This window comes from Schistocerca americana, chromosome 10 (assembly GCF_021461395.2).
Source record: "Schistocerca americana isolate TAMUIC-IGC-003095 chromosome 10, iqSchAmer2.1, whole genome shotgun sequence".
Classification (NCBI taxonomy): domain Eukaryota; kingdom Metazoa; phylum Arthropoda; class Insecta; order Orthoptera; family Acrididae; genus Schistocerca; species Schistocerca americana.
Genome location: NC_060128.1, coordinates 154,865,796 through 154,888,644, shown reverse-complemented (window position 1 = coordinate 154,888,644; position 22,849 = coordinate 154,865,796). Strand labels below are relative to the sequence as shown.

The 22,849-nt window shown below is 40.7% G+C and overlaps 1 protein-coding gene across 1 annotated transcript in view; it reads left to right on the top strand.

Moving 5' to 3' along the window:
* LOC124552321 (serine-aspartate repeat-containing protein I-like) overlaps positions 1–22,849 on the top strand; it is a 202,553-nt gene that overhangs the window by 65,130 nt on the left and 114,574 nt on the right. The window contains exon 4 of the mRNA XM_047126593.1: positions 14,569–14,628. Coding sequence (XP_046982549.1) covers positions 14,569–14,628 — 60 coding nt within the window. The remainder of the gene's footprint in view (positions 1–14,568; positions 14,629–22,849) is intronic.

Genomic DNA, 22,849 nt, shown 5'->3' with positions numbered 1-22,849 from the left:
TTTTGTGTCTGCTACCCTCCTTTGTGTTGTTATCTTATTAGTTAATTAATCCTTCCTGCCTTGTTCCCCATTTTTCTGTGTCTCTGAGATCACTAGGCAACTACTCCTGTGTTTCGTCATCAGGAGAAACAAAACTGACATTCTACAGATCAGAGTATCGAATGTTACATCCCTTAATTGGGCAGGTAGGTTAGAAAATTTACAAAAGGAAATGAATAGATTTGAGTTAGATATAGTGGGAACTAATAGAGGCAGGAGGAATAAAACTTCAGAACAGCTGAATACAGGGTTATAAATGCATAATCAAATAGAGATAGGTTTAATAATGAATAAGAAATTAGAAATGCAGGTAAGCTATATGAACAGCATAGTGAATGCATTATCATATCCAAGATATACACAATGACCACATCCATCACAATAGTACAAGTTTATGTGCCAAGTAGCTCCAAAGCTGATGTAAAGATTGAAGGAATGCAACTGGGAAGAGGAACATTGACATGGATTCCAATGTGGTAAATATTGATGATGTGGATGACAGCTCAGATGAGCAAAAGATAAAAGAAATTATTCAGATAGTAAAAAGGCACAAAAATTTAATTGTGATTTTGGACTGGGATTCAACAATAGGAAAAAGGAAGATAAGATAAAATAGTAGGTGAATGTGGGCCTGTGGGAAAGGAATGAAAGAGGAAGCCACCGAGTGGGACAGGAATGAAAGAGGAAGCCACCGAGCATAATTTAATCATCGCTAACACTTGGTTTACAAATCATGAAAGAAGGGTGTATACCTGGAAGAGACCTGGGGATAGCGGAAGGTTTCAGATAGAGTATACAGGGTGTAACAAAAAGGTACGGCCAAACTTTCAGGAAACATTCCTCACACACAAATAAAGAAAAGATGTTATGTGAACATGTGTCCGGAAACGCTTAATTTCCATGTTAGAGCTCATTTTAGTTTCGTCAGTATGTACTGTACTTCCTCGATTCACTGCCGGTTGGCCCAATTGAAGGAAGGTAATGTTGACTTCGGTGCTTGTGTTGACATGCGACTCATTGCTCTACAGTACTAGCATCAAGCACATCAGTATGTAGCATCAACAGGTTAGTGTTCATCACGAATGTGGTTTTGCAGTCAGTGCAATGTTTACAAATGCGGAGTTGGCAGATGCCCATTTGATGTACGGATTAGCACGGGGCAATAGCCGTGCCGCGGTACGTTTGTATCGAGACAAATTTCCAGAACGAAGGTGTCCCGACAGGAAGACGTTTGAAGCAATTGATCGGCGTCTTAGGGAGCACGGAACATTCCAGCCTGTGACTCGTGACTGGGGAAGACCTAGAACGACGAGGACACCTGCAATGGACGAGGCAATTCTTCGTGCAGTTGATGATAACCCTAATGTCAGCATCAGAGAAGTTGCTGCTGTACAAGGTAACGTTGACCACGTCACTGTATGGAGAGTGCTATGGGAGAACCAGTTGTTTCCGTACCATGTACAGGGTGTGCAGGCACTATCAGCAGCTGATTGGCGTCCATGGGTACACTTTTGCGAATGGTTCATCCAACAATGTGTCAATCCTCATTTCAGTGCAAATGTTCTCTTTACGGACGAGGCTTCATTCCAACGTGATCAAATTGTAAATTTTCACAATTAACATGTGTGGGCTGACGAGAATCTGCATGCAATTGTAAAATCACGTCATCAACACAGATTTTCTGTGAACGTTTGGCCAGGCATTGTTGGTGATGTCTCGATTGGGCCCCATGTTCTTCCACCTACGCTCAATGGAGCATGTTATCATGATTTCACACGGGATACTCTACCTGTGCTGCTAGAACGTGTGCCTTTACAAGTACGACACAACATGTGGTTCATGCACGATGGAGCTCCTGCACATTTCAGTCGAAGTGTTCGTACGCTTCTCAACAACAGATTCGGTGACCGATGGATTGGTAGAGGCGGACCAATTCCGTGGCCTCCGTGCTCTCCTGACCTCAACCCTCTTGACTTTCATTTATGGGGGCATTTGAAAGCTCTTGTCTACGCAACCCCGGTACCAAATGTAGAGACTCTTCGTGCTCGTATTGTGGACGGCTGTGATACAATACGCCATTCTCCAGGGCTGCATCAGCGCATCAGGGATTCTATGTGACGGAGGGTGGATGCATGTACTCTCGCTAACGGAGGACATACTGAACATTTCCTGTAACAAAGTGTTTGAAATCAGGCTGGTACATTCTGTTGCTGTGTGTTTCCATTCCATGATTAATGTGGTTTGAAGAGAAGTAATAAAATGAGCTCTAACATGGAAAGTAAGCTTTGCCGGACACATGTCCACATAACATATTTTCTTTCTTTGTGTGTGAGGAATGTTTCCTGAAAGTTTGGCCGTACCTTTTTGTGACACCCTGTATAATAGGAAGACAGAGATTTTGGACCAGATTTTAAACTGTAAAACACTTCCAGGGACTGATGTGGACTAAGACAACATTTTATTGGTTATGAATTGTAGATTAGGCAATGGTTGACTATAACAGGGGAAAGGAGAATACAGTAGAAGCCGAATGGATAGCTTTGAGAGATGAAATATAGGATCACATAGGTAAAATGATGAGACCTAGTAGAAATCCTTGGATAACAAAGATGTTGCTTTTAATTGATTAAAGGAGAAAATATAAAAACACAGCAAGTCTAGCAGGTGAAAGTGAATATAAAAGTCTAAAAACTTAGATTGACAGGAAATGCAAAATGACTAAGCAGGAATGTAAGAAGTTAGAAAATAAATACGTGTCGTGTGACTAGGGCCGCCCGTCAGGTAGATCGTTTGCCAGGTGCAAGTCTTTTGATTTGTCACCACTTCGGTGACTTGTGCATCGATTGGGATGACCCGTGGTCTAGGGGTAGCGTCTTTGATTCATAATCAAAACGTATTCGGTCTCGGGTTCGATCCCCGCCACTGCCTAAATTTTGATAAATAATCAGCATTGGCGGCCGAAGACTTCTGGCATAAGAAGTCAGCCTCATTCTGCCAACGGCCTTGTCAAAGAGGGCGGAGGAGCGGATAGAGGTTCAGGGCACTCTCTTGTCCTAGGAGTGGGAAATTGCCCCTAAAGGCGGAAGAATCAGCAATGACCAACGACATGAGGATGCAGAAGGCAATGGAAACCACTGCATTAAAAACACATAACGTGTATCCACAGGACATGTGGCCTGTAATTGAAGAAGTGTCATGATGATCTCTCCATTGGCAAAAGATTCCGGAATAGTCCCCCATTCAGATCTCTGGGAGGGGACTGCCAAGGGGGAGGTTACCATGAGAAAAAGATTAAATAATCAACGAAAGGATAACGTTCTACGAGTCGGGGCGTGGAATGTCAGAAACTTGAACGTGGTAGGGAAACTAGAAAATCTGAAAAGGGAAATGCAAAGGCTCAATCTAGATATAGTAGGGGTCAGTGAAGTGAAGTGGAAGGAAGACAAGGATTTCTGGTCAGATGAGTATCGGGTAATATCAACAGCAGCAGAAAATGGTATAACAGGTGTAGGATTCATTATGAATAGGAAGGTAGGGCAGAGGGTGTGTTACTGTGAACAGTTCAGTGACCGGGTTGTTCTAATCAGAATTGACAGCAGACCAACACCGACAACGATAGTTCAGGTATACATGCCGACGTTGCAAGCTGAAGATGAACAGATAGAGAAAGTGTATGAGGATATTGAAAGGGTAATGCAGTATGTAAAGGGGGACGAAAATCTAATAGTCATGGGCGACTGGAATGCAGTTGTAGGGGAAGGAGTAGAAGAAAAGGTTACAGGAGAATATGGGCTTGGGGCAAGGAACGAAAGAGGAGAAAGACTAATTGAGTTCTGTAACAAGTTTCAGCTAGTAATAGTGAATACCCTGTTCAAGAATCACAAGAGGAGGAGGTATACTTGGAAAAGGCCGGGAGATACGGGAAGATTTCAATTAGATTACATCATGGTCGGACAGAGATTCCGAAATCAGATACTGGATTGTCAGGCGTACCCAGGAGCAGATATAGACTCAGATCACAATATAGTAGTGATGAAGAGTAGGCTGAAGTTCAAGACATTAGTCAGGAAGAATCAATACGCAAAGAAGTGGGATACAGAAGTACTAAGGAATGACGAGATACGTTTGAAGTTCTCTAACGCTATAGATACAGCAATAAGGAATAGCACAGTAGGCAGTACAGTTGAAGAGGAATAGACATCTCTAAAAAGGACCATCACAGAAGTTGGGAAGGACAACATAGGTACAAAGAAGGTAGCTGCGAAGAAACCATGGGTAACAGAAGAAATACTTCAGTTGATTGATGAAGGGAGGAAGTACAAACATGTTCCGGGAAAATCAGGAATACAGAAATACAAGTCGCTGAGGAATGAAATAAATAGGAAGTGCAGGGAAGCTAAGACGAAATGGCTGCAGGAAAAATGTGAAGACATCGAAAAAGATATGATTGTCAGAAGGACAGACTCAGCATACAGGAAAGTCAAAACAACCTTTGGTGACATTAAAAGCAATGGTGGTAACATTAAGAGTGCAACAGGAATTCCACTGTTAAATGCAGAGGAGAGAGCAGATAGGTGCAAAGAATACATTGAAAGCCTCTATGAGGGTGAAGATTTGTCTGATGTGATAGAAGAAGAAACAGGAGTCGATTTAGAAGAGATAGGGGATCCAGTATTAGAATCGGAATTTAAAAGAGCTTTGGAGGACTTACGGTCAAATAAGGCAGAAGGGATACATAACATTCCATCAGAATTTCTAAAATCATTGGGGGAAGTGGCAACAAAACGACTGTTCACGTTGGTGTGTAGAATATATGAGTCTGGCGATATACCATCTGACTTTCGGAAAAGCATCATCCACACAATTCCGAAGACGGCAAGAGCTGACAAGTGCGAGAATTATCGCACAATCAGCTTAACAGCTCATGCATCGAAGCTGCTTACAAGAATAATATACAGAAGAATGGAAAAGAAAATTGAGAATGCGCTAGGTGACGATCAGTTTGGCTTTAGGAAAAGTAAAGGGACGAGAGAGGCAATTCCAACGTTACGGCTAGTAATGGAAGCAAGGCTAAAGAAAAATCAAGACACTTTCATAGGATTTGTTGACCTGGAAAAAGCGTTCAACAATATAAAATGGTGCAAGCTGTTCGAGATTCTGAAAAAAGTAGGGGTAAGCTATAGGGGGAGACGGGTCATATACAACATGTACAACAACCAATAGAGAATAATAAGAGTGGACGATCAAGAACGAAGTGCTCATATTAAGAAGGGTGTAAGACAAGGCTGTAAGGCTGTAAGGAAGCAATGATGGAAATAAAAGAAAGGTTCAGAAGTGGAATTAAAATACAAGGTGAAAGGATATCAATGATACGATTCACTGATGACATTGCTATCCTGAGTGAAAGTGAAGAAGAATTAAATGATCTGCTGAACGGAATGAACAGTCTAATGAGTACACAGTATGGTTTGAGAGTAAATTGGAGAAAGACGAAGGTAATGAGAAGTAGTAGAAATGAGAAGGGCGAGAAACTTAACATCAGGATTGATGGTCACGAAGTCAATGAAGTTAAGGAATTCTGCTACCTAAGCAGTAAAATAACCAATGACGGACGGAGCAAGGAGGACATCAAAAGCAGACTCGCTATGGCAAAAAAGGCATTTCTGGCCAAGAGAAGTCTACTAATATCAAATACCGGCCTTAATTTGAGGAAGAAATTTCTGATGATGTACGTCTGGAGTACAGCATTGTATGGTAGTGAAACATGGACTGTGGGAAAACCGGAACAGAAGAGAATCGAAGCATTTGAGATATGGTGCTATAGACGAATGTTGAAAATTAGGTGGACTGATAAGGTAAGGAATGAGGAGGTTCTACGCAGAATCGGAGAGTAAAGGAATATGTGGAAAACAACTGATAAGGAGAAGGGACAGGATGATAGGACATCTGCTAAGACATGAGGGAATGACTTCCATGGTACTAGAGGGAGCTGTAGAGGGCAAAAACTGTAGAGGAAGACAGAGATGGGAATACGTCAAGCAAATAATTGAGGACGTAGGTTGCAAGTGCTACTCTGAGATGAAGAGGTTAGCACAGGAAAGGAATTCGTGGTGGGCCGCATCAAACCAGTCAGTAGACTGATGACAAAAAAAAAGGGATGAAATGATGATGATTAGGACAACACAACACCCAGCCCCTGAGCAGAGAAAATCTCTGACTCAGCCGGGAATTGAACCCGGGCCCTTAGGATTGACATTCCGTCGCGCTGACACTCAGCTACCGGGGGCAGACAGAGAAGTTAGAAGTACATATCACTGGGGATATCATAGATACTGCCTACTGGAAAATTAAAGAGGCATTTGGAGAAAAGATAAGCTCAGATGGAAAACCAGTCCTAAGCAAAGAAGGCGAACCTGAAAGGCGGAAGGAGTATATAGAGAGTCTATACAAGGCAAATGAACTTGCAGGCAGTATTATACAAAAGGAAAAGGATGTACATGTAGATGTGAATATGATACTGCGAGAATAATTTGGTAGAGCTCTGAAGAACTAACTCCAAACTAGTCACTGGGAGCAGACGACATTCCATAAGAACTGTTGAAACCCTTGGGAAAGCCAGCCATGGCAAAACTCCTCCATATGCTGTACAAAATATACAAGAAAGATGAAACACCCTAAGACTTAAAGAAAAATATAATAATCCCAATGACAGAGAAAGCAGGTGGTGGCAGGTATGTTTATTACCAAACTATCTGTTTAATAAGCCATGATTACAAAATACTAACACAAACTCTTTACACAAGAATGGAAATACTGGTAGAAGCTATCCTTTGGGAAGATCAGTTTGGATTCCAGAGAAGTGGAGGCAATACTGACACTACAACTTACTTTAGAAGATAGATGAATGAAAGACAAACCCACATTTATAGCATTTGTAGACTTAGAGAAAGCTTTTGACGTTGTTTACTGGAATACTCTTGTTGAAATAATTCTGAAGATAACAGGGATGAAACACAGGGAGCAAAAGCTTATTTGCAACTTACACAGAAAGTGGACGACAGTTGTATAGGTGGAGGGGCATGAAATGGAAGCAGTGGCTGAGAAGGGAGTGAGGGAGAGTTGTAGCCATTCCCGGATGTTATTAAATCTGTACAATGAGCAGGCAGAAAAGGAAACCAAAGAAAAAATTGAGCTTTGCAGATGACATTGTAATTCTGTCAGAGACAGCAAAGGACTTGGAAGAGCAGCAGTTGGACAGAATGGACAGTGTCTTTTGAAAGATGGATATAAAATAAATATCAATGAAATCAGAACAAGGACACAGGACTGTAGTCAAATAAATCAGGTGATAGTGAGGTAATTAGCTTAAGAAATTAGACATTTAAAGTAGTAGATGAGTTTTGCTGTTTAAGTAGTAAAATAACTGCTGATGCTCAAAGTAGAGAGGATATATGATGTAGAGTGGCAATGGGCAAGAAAAGCTTTTCTGAAGAAGAGAAGTTTGTTAACTTCAAATATAGATTTAAGTGTTAGGAAGTTTTTTCTGAAACTATTTGTATGGAGTGTAGCCATGTATGGAAGTGAAACATGGATGATAAACAGTTTAGACATGAAGAGAATAGAAACTTTTGAAATGTAGTGCTACAGAAGTATGCCAAAGATTAGATGAGTGGATAACGTAACTAATCAGAAGGTACTGAATAGAGCTGGGGAGAAAAGAAATTTGTGGCACTACCAGACTGAAGAAGGGATTAGTTAATAGGACACATCCTGAGACATCAAGGGATCACCAAGTTAGTGTTTTATAAGGAGATGTTGGGGGGTAAAAATTGCAGATGCAGGCCAATGGATGAATACCATAAGCAGATGCAGAAGGATGTAAGTTGCAGTAGTTATTTGGAGATGAAGAAGCTTGCATCGGATAGAGTAGCATGGACCCTACATCAAATCAGTTTTTGAACTGAATACCACAACAACAAGACAGACAATACCACAACAACAAGACAGACAAAAAGTAAAGTATAGTAAAACATTTTCAGTGCAGTTTTTGCACAAGTAGTCATTTTTGTCCTTACTAGGGGACTTGCACTGTTTCTGAGCCTATATTGCTCATCCTAGGCACTTTACCTCAACCTCATTGTTGGAAACCTTTTCTGGAAACCAGCAATTCATTCCTTTCCAGCCATTCTAATCTCCTTATTAAAATTATGAGGTGAATTGTTCCTCTCAGCTAGTTCAAATGTAGCACAGCTCAGAGTCTTACCTGTCATGCTAAAAAATCTTCTCTTCGGCAACAGGGATGTTTGTAAATTTGTTTCTCTTATTTTGAGGTAGAAACAGACTGAGGCCTTTAAAATTCATTCTCATTGCCACTACCATGAAGATTTTTCTTCAAAACTCTCCTCTTTGTCTATTCCTTGGAGCTCGGTAGGTGATTCCTGTAGTTTGGAAAGCTATACTGTCCTTCACTGCCCATATTACTGCATGTCACTTTGAAGCCAGTTTGAGCTTATGTGTGTACATCATCAGTGTATAAAAATTACTTTTATTATTTAATAATTATTATTTTTATTGCCAGTTAATTAGTGCATTTATTATTAATAATAATATTATTATCCTCATGGTTAATTGTTGTTTATTATCATTACATTCCGTGTTTGTTCCCATAAATAACAATAAAAATGGAAGAGAAAGAGGATTAGTTCTGGGCAAGTAAATCACTTGCTGATGCCACTGTGCATGCTTGGACACCCTTCAACAAAAGTCATTGCCAGATGGTGACAGCCTCTGACAAAGCATTTGTCAACATGGGAATTTCTTGATAAGTAACTGCTCTTTTAACAGAATTATGTTATAAAAACCTAACTTTGTTGTGTAAGTTTGTAGTAATTACGTGATACGAGAATGTTAGATCAGAAGGTCTCAAAGCCACACAAATAGTGACTGCAAGACAACGCGATATCCTGTGTCCTTCATACGATTGTGCATAAATGAGGGGGTTCTGAGTGTGACACATTACAAAGTTGTTGCAGCACTATATAAACTCAAAAATTCACTAGGCGTTACGCCTGCACTGAGCATTATTTCCAACCTTGCCCTAAAAACCGCTTGGTCACTATTTTTCTGATTTGTTTGGTTAATGTACCCTAGGTTCTTGTCATAATGTCACATTTGTTGCCTTTGGTAACTTACAACCAGACTGTCTCATTACAACTTAAACTAGACACCGTGTAAGTTGACATAGAGTTATGTCAACAAACTTGCATTCGGGAGGATGGTAATTCGAGTCACTGTCTGGCCATCCAGGTGTAGGTTTTCCTCGGTTTCCCCTAGCTTGCTTAAGACAAGTGCTGGGATGTTTCCTTTGGAAAATTCTGGCTGATTTCCTTCCCATCCTTCTTGAATTTGAACTTGTACTTTCTCTGTAATGACGCCATTTCCAAAGTAATGACATCATTGCCAATGGGATGTTAAGCCCCAGGCTTTCTTCCTAATCTCAACTGAAGGCTACATTTCAGATCAATCAGTCATTACAAACTCAGTTCTGGCAAACAGTTTTTTATCGTATCGCATTTGTTGGCCTCCAACTTGCAACCAGACTATCACCTTTCAATTTTCCTAGACAGTGGGCTGTGCTTCAAACCATCCTGACATCCCAACAGTGTAAGATCGAATGGTTTTGGTTTCGGTGTTCAGAATAAATGGTCTCTCTTTTATTACCTAAGTGTACAACGCATAATGACAATGTAGCTCATGATGATTGTTCAGAGTGACAACACCCAGTCTCAAAGTGTACATGGCAATGCCACATGAAGTTCTGCTACACTGTCTCAAGATCCCTATCATATGTTGTACAAGGAAACAGACAGCTTGGACACTAGCAAATAGGTCTTCATCCGTTTCTGTGGGGGTTTCATAAACTGACATCTCGACGTAGCTCCTGAGAAGAAAGTCCAGAGGTGTCTGATATGGCGATTGTACTAGCCGTGGGACAGGGCCTCTCCTTCCATTTCTAACATAAAGGGTATGTGTTGTTCAGTTACTTGCGTACAATTAATATTGAAATGGGCTGGTGTTACATCGTATTCAAACCGCATCCTTTCGCCGACAACAAGGGGTACAATCTCCAAGAACTGTGGCATCGTGTCATGCGAGAACACAAGGAAACTCGGACCAGTCAAATGGGGTGGCAGGAAATAAGGTCCTATTAGTTGATCTCAGAGAATGCGCACCATACATTGACAGAGAATCGTTGCTGGTGGCCACTGATGTAAATGATGTGGGGATTGTCTTCACTCCAGACGTAGCTGTTGAAAACACCATCACAGGTGAATGATGCATCATCTGTGAACAGTACAAACTGTATGAAGTTCGGCATTGCAGTACTGTGGTGGATAAAATATTGACATTAGTGAACATGGGGCTCAAAACCTATCAGTTCCAATGCTCCCACACAGTCGTTATGACAAGGGTGTAATATCTGTGCCACCAATACTCTCCACATTGTATCCTTCAAAGTGTGTGTTTCACGGGCAAGTTGACAGGTGCTTTTTGCTGGTCAGTCAACCAAATGATACAATCTTGACCAGCTCCCTGCAGTGTGAACAACCCCATCTCTTGTAAGTTGGAATTTAAAGATATAAACTTCCAATCATGGCGATGGTTGTTGGCAAAGGATTCTCTGTACATTTGTGCTGACTTATGGGCACTACATTCTGCTGCACTGCACATTAAATGCATATATGCCACCTCTCAAGATGAGTATCATAACATTCCATCTTTGACTACATGTCATACACTGTACACTCTAATACACCTTACCGTGGACATGTCACAGGCTGTCTGATGCAGTGGACAGCTGACACTGTGCATGCAGCACAGGTTTCTGCTCTGGCGAGATGCATGTGGTATCACATGATATGGGGGTGAGTCAAATGAAAACCTTAAATATTTTTTTAAATATTATTTATCGTGCAGAAGTGGTACAAAGCTTTATCACTTTTCAACATAATCTCCCCAATGCTCAATGCAAGTCCTCCAGCACTTACAAAGTGCATAAATTCCTTTAGAAAAAAATTCTTTTGGTAGTCCGCGCAACCACTCATGCACCACGTGGCGTACCTCTTCATCAGAATGGAACTTCTTTCCTCCCATTGCGTCTTTGAGTGGTCCAAACATATGGAAATCCCTTGGTGCAAGGTCTGGTGAGTATGGTGGATGAGAAAGACACTCAAAATGCAGGTCTGTGATGGTTTCAACTGTTGTATGGGCAGTGTGGGGCCTTGCATTGTCATGTTGCAAAAGGACACCTGCTGACAGCAATCCACATTCTTTGATTTGATTGCAGGCCGCAGATGATTTTTTAGGAGATCTGTGTTTGATGCATTGGTGACAGTGGTTCCTCTAGGCATGTAATGCTCCAAAATGATGCCTTTTTCGTCCCAAAAGACAGTCAGCATCACCTTCCCTGCTGATGGTTCTGTTCGAAACTTCTTTGGTTTTGGTGATGAGGAATGGTGCCATTCCTTGCTTGCTGTCTTTGTTTCCGGTTGGTGGAAGTGAACCCAGGTTTTGTCCCCAGTAACGATTCTTACAAGGAAGCCATCACCTTCTCGTTTAAAGCACCGAAAAAGTTCTTCACAAGCATCAACACGTCGTTCTCTCATTTCATGTGTCAGCTGCCGTGGCACCCATCTTGCAGACACTTTGTGAAACTGTAGCACATCATGCACAGTGTGGTGTGCTGACCCACGGCTAATCTGTAAACATGCTGCAGTGTCATTCTGTGTCACTCGGCAGGTTTTCCTTCACTACGGCTTCAACTGCTGCAATGCTCTATGGAGTCACAACTCGTGCCTGACCTGGACGAGGAGCATCTTCCACTGAAGTCACATCATTTGCGAATTTCCTACTCCATTCGTAGACTTGCTGCTGTGACAAACCTGCATCACCATACTGAACCTTCATTTGTCGATGAATTTCAATAGGTTTCACACCTTCACTACACAAAAACCGAATAACAGAACGCTGTTCTTTCCTGGTGCAAGTTGCAAGTGGGGCGGCCATCTTTATACTGATACTGCGATTGTATGTGTGCATCTGCACTATGCTGCCACCTACAGGCCATCCTGCACGCTGTTTGTAGCATGCTTACCAACGTACAGAATAACGGCGCGAAACTTTGATTTGCTATTACAAATTTAAAGTTTTTATTTAACTCACGCTCGTACTTGTATTATTAGCTTAGTTGTGTACAGTGTGTCTTTTCAGTAGTCAGGGATATACTCTATCACCTGCTGTCTGTTCCTGTATACAATAGATATCTGGTATCTTTATGAGAGTGCGACAGAGCTGCATCCACCATTGCAGTATAGGCGTTGAGCCTGGCGGGTGTCGCTTTGAACGATTAGTGTGGGCTACGTTGTTGTTATGTTGTGTACACTGTGTATCTTCATAACACAATAAATATGTATTTTCAGCCATTGATTCCCTATCTCAATATATCGGTTGTGGACCCATTGTCGCCAGTTTCAGTCTAACCCCAAAGATTTGACACACCCCTTATATCTAAATTATTATTACATGTTTTCTTTTTTTGACAGGCACACACTTCTTAAGTTGGACACTGGAATTTCTCCTCCAATCATGAGAGTCTGCTGTCTCTCTCATTATTTATGTTTTATCTGCTGTTCAGTTAAGAATGACCGTAATTTTTTTTGACAACATACCAAAACTCATCCTCATAATTTTGATGGTCCTTCTCAAAATAGTTCATACGGATATGATGCTCTTGTCCCAGTGTTCCTGCCAGTTAGCAAATACATGCTGGAGACAATTTTTTGAAAGGTGTTTCAGAATCACCTCTGCTGCCTTCTCCACTGTTTCTGATGATAGAAAATGGCTCCCACAAAGATATTTCTTCAGGTTAGGGAATAGAAAAACATCACAAGGGGCCAAATCCAGACTATAGTGTGGATGAGGGATCTGCTTCACTTTGAGCTTTGCAAGAAATTCAGTAAAAACATTTGCAATATGCGACTGTTGCATTGTAGTCGTGCAGCATCTGGTCTGTTTCAGAGATATGTGGCCTTTTGTGCCTGATATGGACCTTACAAAGTTTTCAGGACATCCCTGTAACATTGTCTAGTTATTGATGTGTGCACAGGTAGAACATGCTGACAAACCATTCCGTGAATATCAAAAAATGAGAGAACCATAACTTCCCCAGCAGAAGCAACCACTTTTAGTGTTTTGAGGATAGATGAAGAAGGAGATTTCCACAGTGAGCTTCGCTGTTTGCTCTCAGAATCAGGCATTTTGTTTGGGAATCAGCATCTTTGAACCCGCCACACACAAACACGCTGAAGTGTAAATTGTCTGACACCAGCTTGTGGTTGGCACCCAGTGAAATTTTCAGTATTTCAGAAAGTGTTCACAAAGTCATTCCTTGATCCTCTGTACCATGGCAACAGCGATGTTGCTGTTGTCTGTAAGAGCAGTAACTGGAGCACCGGGTCCACCTTCCTTTGAAATTGACTGTCTCCCTTCTTTAAAGAAGTTAAACCATCTTTGAGCTGTGCTGTTTGGACAATGGACAAAATTGTCCCAGAAATAAATTAAAATATTTCCAATAACCAAGTCTCACCAAGCTTTTTGGGAGATACCCTTGGTTGTCAGATGAATGCTTGTATTGATAAACCCTTCACATTTTCCATCCACCATCTAAGATTGCAGGCCTTTTGGGATTGGTTAAGGATGATTTGTTATTGCGGGTGGCCGGAATTCACAGAATACCTTGTCAGTGTGGCATGGCTTACATAGGACAGACCACACACAGTGTGAAAGAACACTACACTTAACTTCAACGTTGCACTCTCCTTTTGCAACCAAGCAAGTCTGCTATTGCCGAAAACTTATTTCCGGTGGACATTCAATGGAGTATGATAGAATTGTGATACTGACCACAGCAACATCTTTCTGGACTCCATTATTAAAGAATCTGTGGAAGTAACACCTGGTGGAAAATCTGTTCAACTGTGATAGCGGCTATTCAACTGTGATAGCGGCTACCAGTTGTGACGGTGAGTGGAACCCCATCATCTGTACAATTTTTTCTAATTGAAGACAAAAGAGTGCGCCAATGGCCACGGCAAGCAGTAATACATAGGACAGCTAAGGTCCAGGTTCATTCAGTGAGGATGCTGCCACTGGGAAGCGTGCTCCATCTGTCAACTTGGATTTTTAAGCATGCACAGAATACTCTCAGTGTGCTGTACATGGCAAATGGAACAAGTCTTCATCGGCCTTCAGTGGCTCACCTGAGGGCAGGTGCCCAGTTGAAATATCATGTAATCAGTTAATAGATGACCGGCTGCAAGCTCAAAATTTGTTTGAACTTTCCTTAACTTTGTCTATTTTGTGATCATCAATTTTAATGTTAAGTTTCTCGCCGTTCTTATTTCTTCTTCTTCTCATTAGTAGCATATATACTATTAACCACAATCTTCTCAATCTTTGTCTTTCGTGCAGATTGAAACAGAAGCTCAATCGGGACCTGATGTGATGGTTGTCTGTGAACAAAAAAGGAAGGTAAGCATTGTTTTTCTAAAGATCTTAAAGTGTATCATAAACCTCTAAATGGAAGTAATTTCACACGGAAGTTATCAAATTAGATGTACTGATATATTACAAATGTTGCTGGTTATTTGAATAAAATTGAATTTGACTGATATAGGTTTAAAATTGCTCAGTATATCATTTTCAAGGGTTTTGTGTTGCTTAAGATATGTTAAAAATAATAGTGTACCATTACCTTTGAATAATCTACAACTAATGAATGAAAATATATGAGTGTTACTAAGCAGATAATGTCCTTGTTGTGACGTTTGTCAAGCATTGATTTTTTTTTTTTTATTATTATCTTTCTGTGATTGAGTCCAGTAAAATGTCATCTATTATTCTGTCATATGACTGAGCTGAAAGGTTCTTTAACATGTTAATTCATTTATTTATTTTCTCTGATCTAATACAGTGCAAGATTCATGACGTGTTTGACATCTTGGTTCTCTAACTGATGCCGTGGCCTTTTGAATAATTTTCTGCCATGTGTTTAGTACTGTGCTGCATGAGAGACTGTCAGAGGCTATATAAATAACTGTTTAAATTATCCAACTTTTGTTGCCTTCAAAAGAGTGAACTTGGTACATTTTGCAGATTGTTATAGCAAAGAAAGCTGGACTGCTTATTCTTATTCAAACAATGATAAAATTCTCCTCTACATTTATTTATTTAATCTGGTAAGATTAGGGCCATCAGAGCCTCTCTTACATCAGACCAGGTGTTCTACAAGATTCTACATTGCATATATTACAGCAAGCAACTTACACTAAATTTATAAAATAAAAATTACAGTACATAGATAAAAAAGAACACAAATACAGTTTCATTTGTGCCTCACAAATACAGCAATAATTAGCGGTTACAGTAAGATATGTTTTTAATTATGCATGCCAGCAGCAATGGGCATGTAGAAGGAGTGGAGGGGGTAGAGAAAGAGGAATGTAATAACACACAGTCAATGAATATTAAGCCGTCCTCTTGCAGGACGTGAACACGCATGTGGATGAGGAGCTGGTGACATTGCAGTGTGTAATTCGATGTTAAACTACACTGTGGAGTGTGAAATGAAGAATCTGGCTTGTCATATTTTTACCTGATGGAGAGTAACGTGGCCAGTGGGATGCAACACCTTTTTTACGTCAGAAGCAGAATTTAGGAGCAGCCATATTATATGAAGTTAAACTTCTTATTTGGCGAATGTGTATGTGTTTTTGTGTATTTCTTTCTCACCCCCCACACATCCCCCACCCCATCCCCAAAAACATATCATTTTAGCTGTGATTTGTTGTTATAAACTGACTGGAAACTATGCATCAGCAGATAAAGACATACTGTATTTGACATTTTTAGTGTTACAGCTTATGTGCTATGAAGGTATACCATTTCAATGCTACGGCACAATGACCTATTGGAAACGCTGTCGTTTTGGTACTATTTGCCATAGTTAAATATCAAATAGTGATACTTGTAGATTTAATCTTTAGACAGTTTGTACCATACACAGAATTGCAGCTGTCAAAACCGTAGTGTAACTGATAGCAAAACGAAAGGTGGAAGGTTTATGTTATAAGTAATATACTTACTGCAATTCTTGTTGCACAGGCCAGAAAACTTAACGTGATTGCCACTCTTATGTCAAATAATGGACATATGTTACACACTGGAAGTTTTTGCTATTATGAAATTTTGTGTAAAATGTATGTGCCTATCTAAGGTTTTATGGACTGCCTTGTGTTAATATCTTGCCAACGGTTTTGCCGCGGTGGTAACACCGGTGCCTGTCAGGTCACTGAAGTTAAGCACTGTCGGGCTGGGCTAGAACTTGGACGGGTAACCATCCGGTCTGCCGAACGCCGTTGGCAAGCGGGGAGCACTCAGCCCTTCTGAGGCAAACTGAGGAGTTTCTTGACTGAGAAGTAGCAGCTTCGAAAAAAATTTCCTGTTCCACTCAAAAGAAAGTATGAAACAACTCCTGGTCTTGAAATCTATGTGATGAAGTACATTTTTCAGAGTAACCGTAGTCAGTACAACACCGAGAATGTGGATCTTATGAATGTGCAAACTGACTTTAGACACTATACTTTAACTATATTCAATTTAATACTGAAAATGAGATGGAAATTAAATTGAGTTAATGTATAACTTCTATTATGTATGTTGCGACCCAGTCTTTGGTCAGAAAATTATTAGCCATTCACAAGAGTAACAAAAGAAACATGTATGTGCCATAGAACGTTGCATTAACAATTGTGTGCCAGTAGCTGCAAGTGTGGTGACATGTGGATCATTATAACAGACACGCCAGTGGATTGTGCAGTGACGATAGCAAAGCTCAGTGGTAAATGGCACTGCACACACCTAGACACTGTAGGGAGTCCATGTGGGTCTCGATTAGGCACAAGTAGTAGGTCAGTAGAGTACTCTGCGACTACATGTTCTATCTGTATTAGTTTCTTTGTTTTTCTGAGTTGTAAAAACGGTGGATGTAGAGGTAAAACCAAAGACCTCATGTGTTGCCAGTGAAGTGGCTTTGCAGTCATTAATGAACCGAGTAGCTCAGTTGAGAGCAGATAATGTGGTTGTAAATGGTGCAGCTGGAAAGGAATCACGAAATAGAATTGCTGAAGTCTGAGATTCTAGGGGTTGATCCAGTTACTGCTAACCTTGATTCTCAAGGCATCAACAATTTGTTTCTCAGGGCTTCAGTAATCCAGAGACTTTTGATCAAATGATACACGGATTGGAACAATGGCTCAGGAAGCAGTTTTTTTTGGGAGCAGTTGGGGCTGGGTCCAGGAGATGTAGTGAATCATTGGATGACTTCATGGATAGGACCAGGAAGTTGAATTTTCACACCCGTGAGTTATTGGAGAGTGAAAAGGTGAAAAAAGTGATGCTGCAGGAGGCGGAGCAGTGAGCACTCGATGCTTTTCTGAGAGGTTTGGCACCAGAGATGTCTAGGAGTGTGCATACAGGGTCACCGAAAGATCTCCATATTGAGGTAGTTTGAGGCTGAATATGAGTAAACTGATTGGTGGACGGGCGTTAGGGATCGAAGACACGCACTTGCATCAAATTTGAAGTCTTTTAATTGTGGGCAAACAGGTCATAAACAGAGTTAGTGCTACCAGCCATGAAGAAGTGATGGAGTTAATAGAGATGGCTAGCCAGTTAATGGAATGGTAGTAGGAGAGGAGCAGGTGACCGACAAGTGTGTAGCGGTGGTAATAGAGGTGGTCCAGGAGGAAGAGAGGATCCGTTAAACTTAGCAGAAAACCCTACGGCTGCCGTCAGGAGTTCCCAGTAAAAGTAAATGTAGTGAGAATGACTACAGAGGTGAAATGTGCCATAATGGAGACGGTAAGAACTGTGAAATTTTGTTGGATGCAGGGGTGCATGTGTCAGTGGCCTGAAGTGAGCTAGTAGGAAGGTGGCATTGGAACCCATCACGTTATAATTTGCGTGGCGTAGGGGTAGTGATATATGACCATCAGGGTCAGTAATGATGAGTTTTTTGTTCGAGACAACAAGTTTTAAACAATGTATAGTAGTGGAGTCACACATAAGTGAGGGCTACAGCTTGATTCTAGGATTGGGCTTTCTGTATCAACATCATGTCTTAATTGACAGTTTTAAACAATGTATAGTAGTGGAGTCACACATAAGTGAGGGCTACAGCTTGATTCTAGGATTGGGCTTTCTGTATCAACATCATGTCTTAATTGACACGAAGACAGTCTGAGTACAGGAAACTGTTCTCAGTGTTAATCTGCTGTGAGGTATGTCTAATGTATGAAACAGCCCAGTGAAACAGCGAGCAATGACGTTAAAGCTCAATTCGCATGATTGCATGTCGGGAGGGTCTGGGAAGTCATTGTGAGTGAATGTGGAGTCTAACTTACCATTGGGTATGTTGTGTGTATTTAAGCCTCTGGTGTTGTTGTTGTTGTGGTCTTCAGTCCTGAGACTGGTTTGATGCAGCTCTCCATGCTACTCTATCCTGTGCAAGCTTCTTCATCTCCCAGTACTTACTGCAACCTACATCCTTCTGAATCTGCTTAATGTATTCATCTCTTGGTCACCCTATACGATTTTTACCCTCCACGCTGCCCTCCAATGCTAAATTTGTGATCCCTTGATGCCTCAGAACATGCCCTACCAGCCGGTCCCTTCTTCTTGTCAAGTTGTGCCACAAACTCCTCTTCTCCCCTATTCTATTCAATACCTCCTCATTAATTATGTGATCTACCCATCTAATCTTCAGCATTCTTCTGTAGCACCACATTTCAAAAGCTTCTATTCTCTTCCTGTCCAAACTATTTATCGTCCATGTTTCACTTCCATACATGGCTACACTCCATATAAATACTTTCAGAAACGACTTCCTGACACTTAAATCTATACTCGATGATAACAAATTCCTCTTCTTCGGAAACGCTTTCCTTGCCATTGCCAGTCTACATTTTATATCCTCTCTACTTCGACCATCATCAGTTATTTTGCTCCCCAAATAGCAAAACTCATTTACTACTTTAAGCACCTCATTTCCTAATCTAATTCCCTCAGCATCACCCAACTTAATTCGACTACATTCCATGATCCTCATTTTGCTTTTGTTGATGTTCATCTTATATCCTCCTTTCTAGACACTGTCCATTCCGTTCAACTGCTCTTCCAAGTCCTTTGCTGTCTCTGACAGAATTACAATGTCATTGGCGAACCTCAAAGTTTTTATTTCTTCTCCATGGATTTTAATACCTACTCCAAATTTTTCTTTTGTTTCCTTTACTGCTTGCTCAATATACAGATTGAATAACATAGGTGAGAGGCTACAACCCTGTTTCACTCCCTTCCCAACCACTGCTTCCCTTTCATGCCCCTCAACTCTTATAACTGCCATCTGGTTTCTGTACAAATTGTAAATAGCCTTTCGCTCCCTGTATTTTACCCCTGCCACCTTTAGAATTTGAAAGACAGTGTTCCAGTCAACATTGTCAAAAGCTTTCTCTAAGTCGACAAATGCTAGAAACATAGGTTTGCCTTTCCTTAATCTTTCTTCTAAGATAAGACGTAAGGTCAGTATTGCCTCACGTGTTCCAACATTTGTACGGAATCCAAACTGATCTTCCCCGAGGTCGACTTCTACCAGTTTTTCCATTTGTCTATAAAGAATTCACGTTAGTATTTTGCAGCTGGGACTTATTAAACTGATAGTTTGGTAATTTTCACATCTGTCAACACCTGCTTTCTTTGGGATTGGAATTATTATTGGTAGTGAAATATCGGATGTGTCATGTTGTTTTGTGAAATGTAGTACTGTAATGTACAAGAGAGGGACAGAGACAAAGTAGTACCTGTCAATGTGGTCAATTTTGGTGCCGAAGAAGTTAAAGTGTTAAAGGGAACAAACATTATTAGCTACATTGGAGATTCTGGATGAGGTATGTTGGCTGTGATGAGGCACAGGATGCCGCTAGGTTTGCATTTCATGAGAAATTGAAACATTTAAGGGGAACAGACAGGATGCAGATGGAGAACCAGTTGCTAGAATTTCAAGATTTTTCTTTTGTACGGGGACCATTGCCTTCTATGTCAGTAACACCACACATGATTGCGAGAGGAAATGAAACATCAGTGTACTGGAGGCCTTACAGAATCCGACAACCTGTACAACCAATTTTGGAGGAATTTATAAACCAAGAGTTGGCTGTTGGAATTATGGAAGAGAATACTAGTCCCTGGGGGCAAGCACTGTGACTGTGCCAAAGTTTAGTTGTGATTACTGCCACATGAATAATAAGACTATTCTCTGTCCAAAATTGCGCTTTAGGATTGGCAGTGAGGACAGAAGTGATAGGAGAGGAAGCACAAGCAGCAGGCCCGGGCCACTTTCCACCAAAACCCACCACCTGCAGCCGCATCAAACCCCCAAAGCTGCCAGACCTTTACCCCACACCATAACACTTCCTGCACCACACCATAACACTTCCTGCATCTGGTGAGCTTCAGTTGCAATCAGCTTGTTCCTGTGTGATCATTGTGCCTTGTGACTTTCTGTGTGTTCGTTTTTACGGTTGTGGGCATTACTCTTTTATTTGTTGTTACCGGTAATTGTTGTTACCATTATTCATTGTTATGTTATGTGTTGTTTGGTACCCAACAATGTCAGCGGGGGAGTTGGCCGAAAGCTGTAAGTGGAAAAGTTCGATGTCGTTCTCTTGGCCAGTGTTATTGGTGTAAGACAGTCGAGAGAAATGAATTGCACGTTATGTGCCTACTTTGGGAATGAAATATTTAATGGTGGAGCTGCCACAGCTTTGAATATAAACAAAAACACTGTTGTGAAGATTGGGAAGGAGATATTCGACAAAGACAAGGAAGCTGAAGAACCATCAGAACTTAACATCCCAGGGTAAGAATGTCATACAGATAAGCAGATTACCAATATTGATTGATATGAGGTGATGCAATTTGTCATCATGTTCATATTATTATCAAAGCAAGGGACATCTGACACACTGGAAGTTACTGGTTACATTTAAAGAATCAGAACTTTCTCAAGTTAGTTGAACATACTTACCCACAGTCTTACACGGCCTACAACTTCGCTATGCACATTCTGTGGCCGTAAACTTTTGACAGAAAGGGAGAATATAGCAGCATTTTGGAGCTGATTTTTATAGGACATCTATAGCATAAGTATCACCAAAACGTGAGTCATTTCTGGTCACATTGCCAGGCAGGGCTGGCAGATGATGCAGCTAAAGGAACAATGGTAATGACTTTTGCCAAAGTGGCTGGACTTATTCTTCTTCATGCAGGCACCACACAACCTTGTCACCCAAATCAAAGAAAACAGGAGACTATTGTTAAGAAATGAACCACATTACATTTACAAAGTGGTTTGAAGACTCAATAATACCAAACCTGGAAAACAGTCAACAATTATTCTAGATTATTCTCCTTACAGTTCAGTTGTTGTGACAAGGCATCTACCATGGCAAACTGAGAGGAGGAAATGGTTGAGTGGCTTCAGCATCATAACATAAATGTAATTGATGATCTTAAAGAGGTGAAGCATATAGAAAAAATATCTCGACATAAACAACAAAGTTCCCCCGGTACGAAATAGACCAATAGAGTTAATAAGGGCCCTAATTAAATGTTACATTGCTATAGATAATAATAAATTTACCCTTTTTGCAATCAGAGGACTTGCAAGAGAAGCTATTGAGAATGTCACCTCTGAAGATTGGAAGAAAACCGTCAAATGTACAAGAGCATCATGGGAAGAGTGTGGCAGAAAGAAGCTCTTTTGGAAAATTCAGTGGAGGAGATAATAATTTCATTAAATGACAACAGCAACAGTGACATTTCAAGAGTACATCATGGTAACGAGAGTGTTACTAGTGGAGCTCTTCCATTACCCCCATAATCATCTCAGGAATTCAGTCTGTGTGAAATAAAATAAATGATACCATTTACAATATCACTGCTGTAATACAGAGGCCTGTTATTTTTATCGCTTTTGTTATTTCTAAGGCCGGCCGAAGTGGCCGTGCGGTTAAAGGCGCTGCAGTCTGGAACCGCAAGACCGCTACGGTTGCAGGTTCGAATCCTGCCTCGGGCATGGATGTTTGTGATGTCCTTAGGTTAGTTAGGTTTAACTAGTAATAAGTTCTAGGGGACTAATGACCTCAGCAGTTGAGTCCCATAGTGCTCAGAGCCATTTTGTTATTTCTAAACAATAGAAAGCCTAGTTAAGATACGTTCTCCCACCATGAAAGCATGTGTAATCTTATTTTTGTTGTATTAGAATTAAGTAGGAAGATCAGAAAACTTACTAAAAGTTTCATTACAAATCTATAGTCCTCTATTTCTTGTGTAAAAACCATCCATGCATCCAATTAGCAGTTGATGTGTGAGCAGGCCATTGTGCATCATATATTTATCTCAAATTATCTTGTGTTAGGGATCTCTGAAAGAGTTCTGGTTTTGAAAACATGAAAATGTAATGTGTACTTAAGATTTTATTCGCATAATGTATTGTCCCAACTGCAATTACAAAAAAAGTTTCACACATGTAGAAAATTTGATAATGTCTTGACAAAATGTGTTTTTGTAAACTATCCCTATATTGTCGTAATAGTTTGTTACTGCACATAAAACACAAATCAAAATGTAGTGTAAC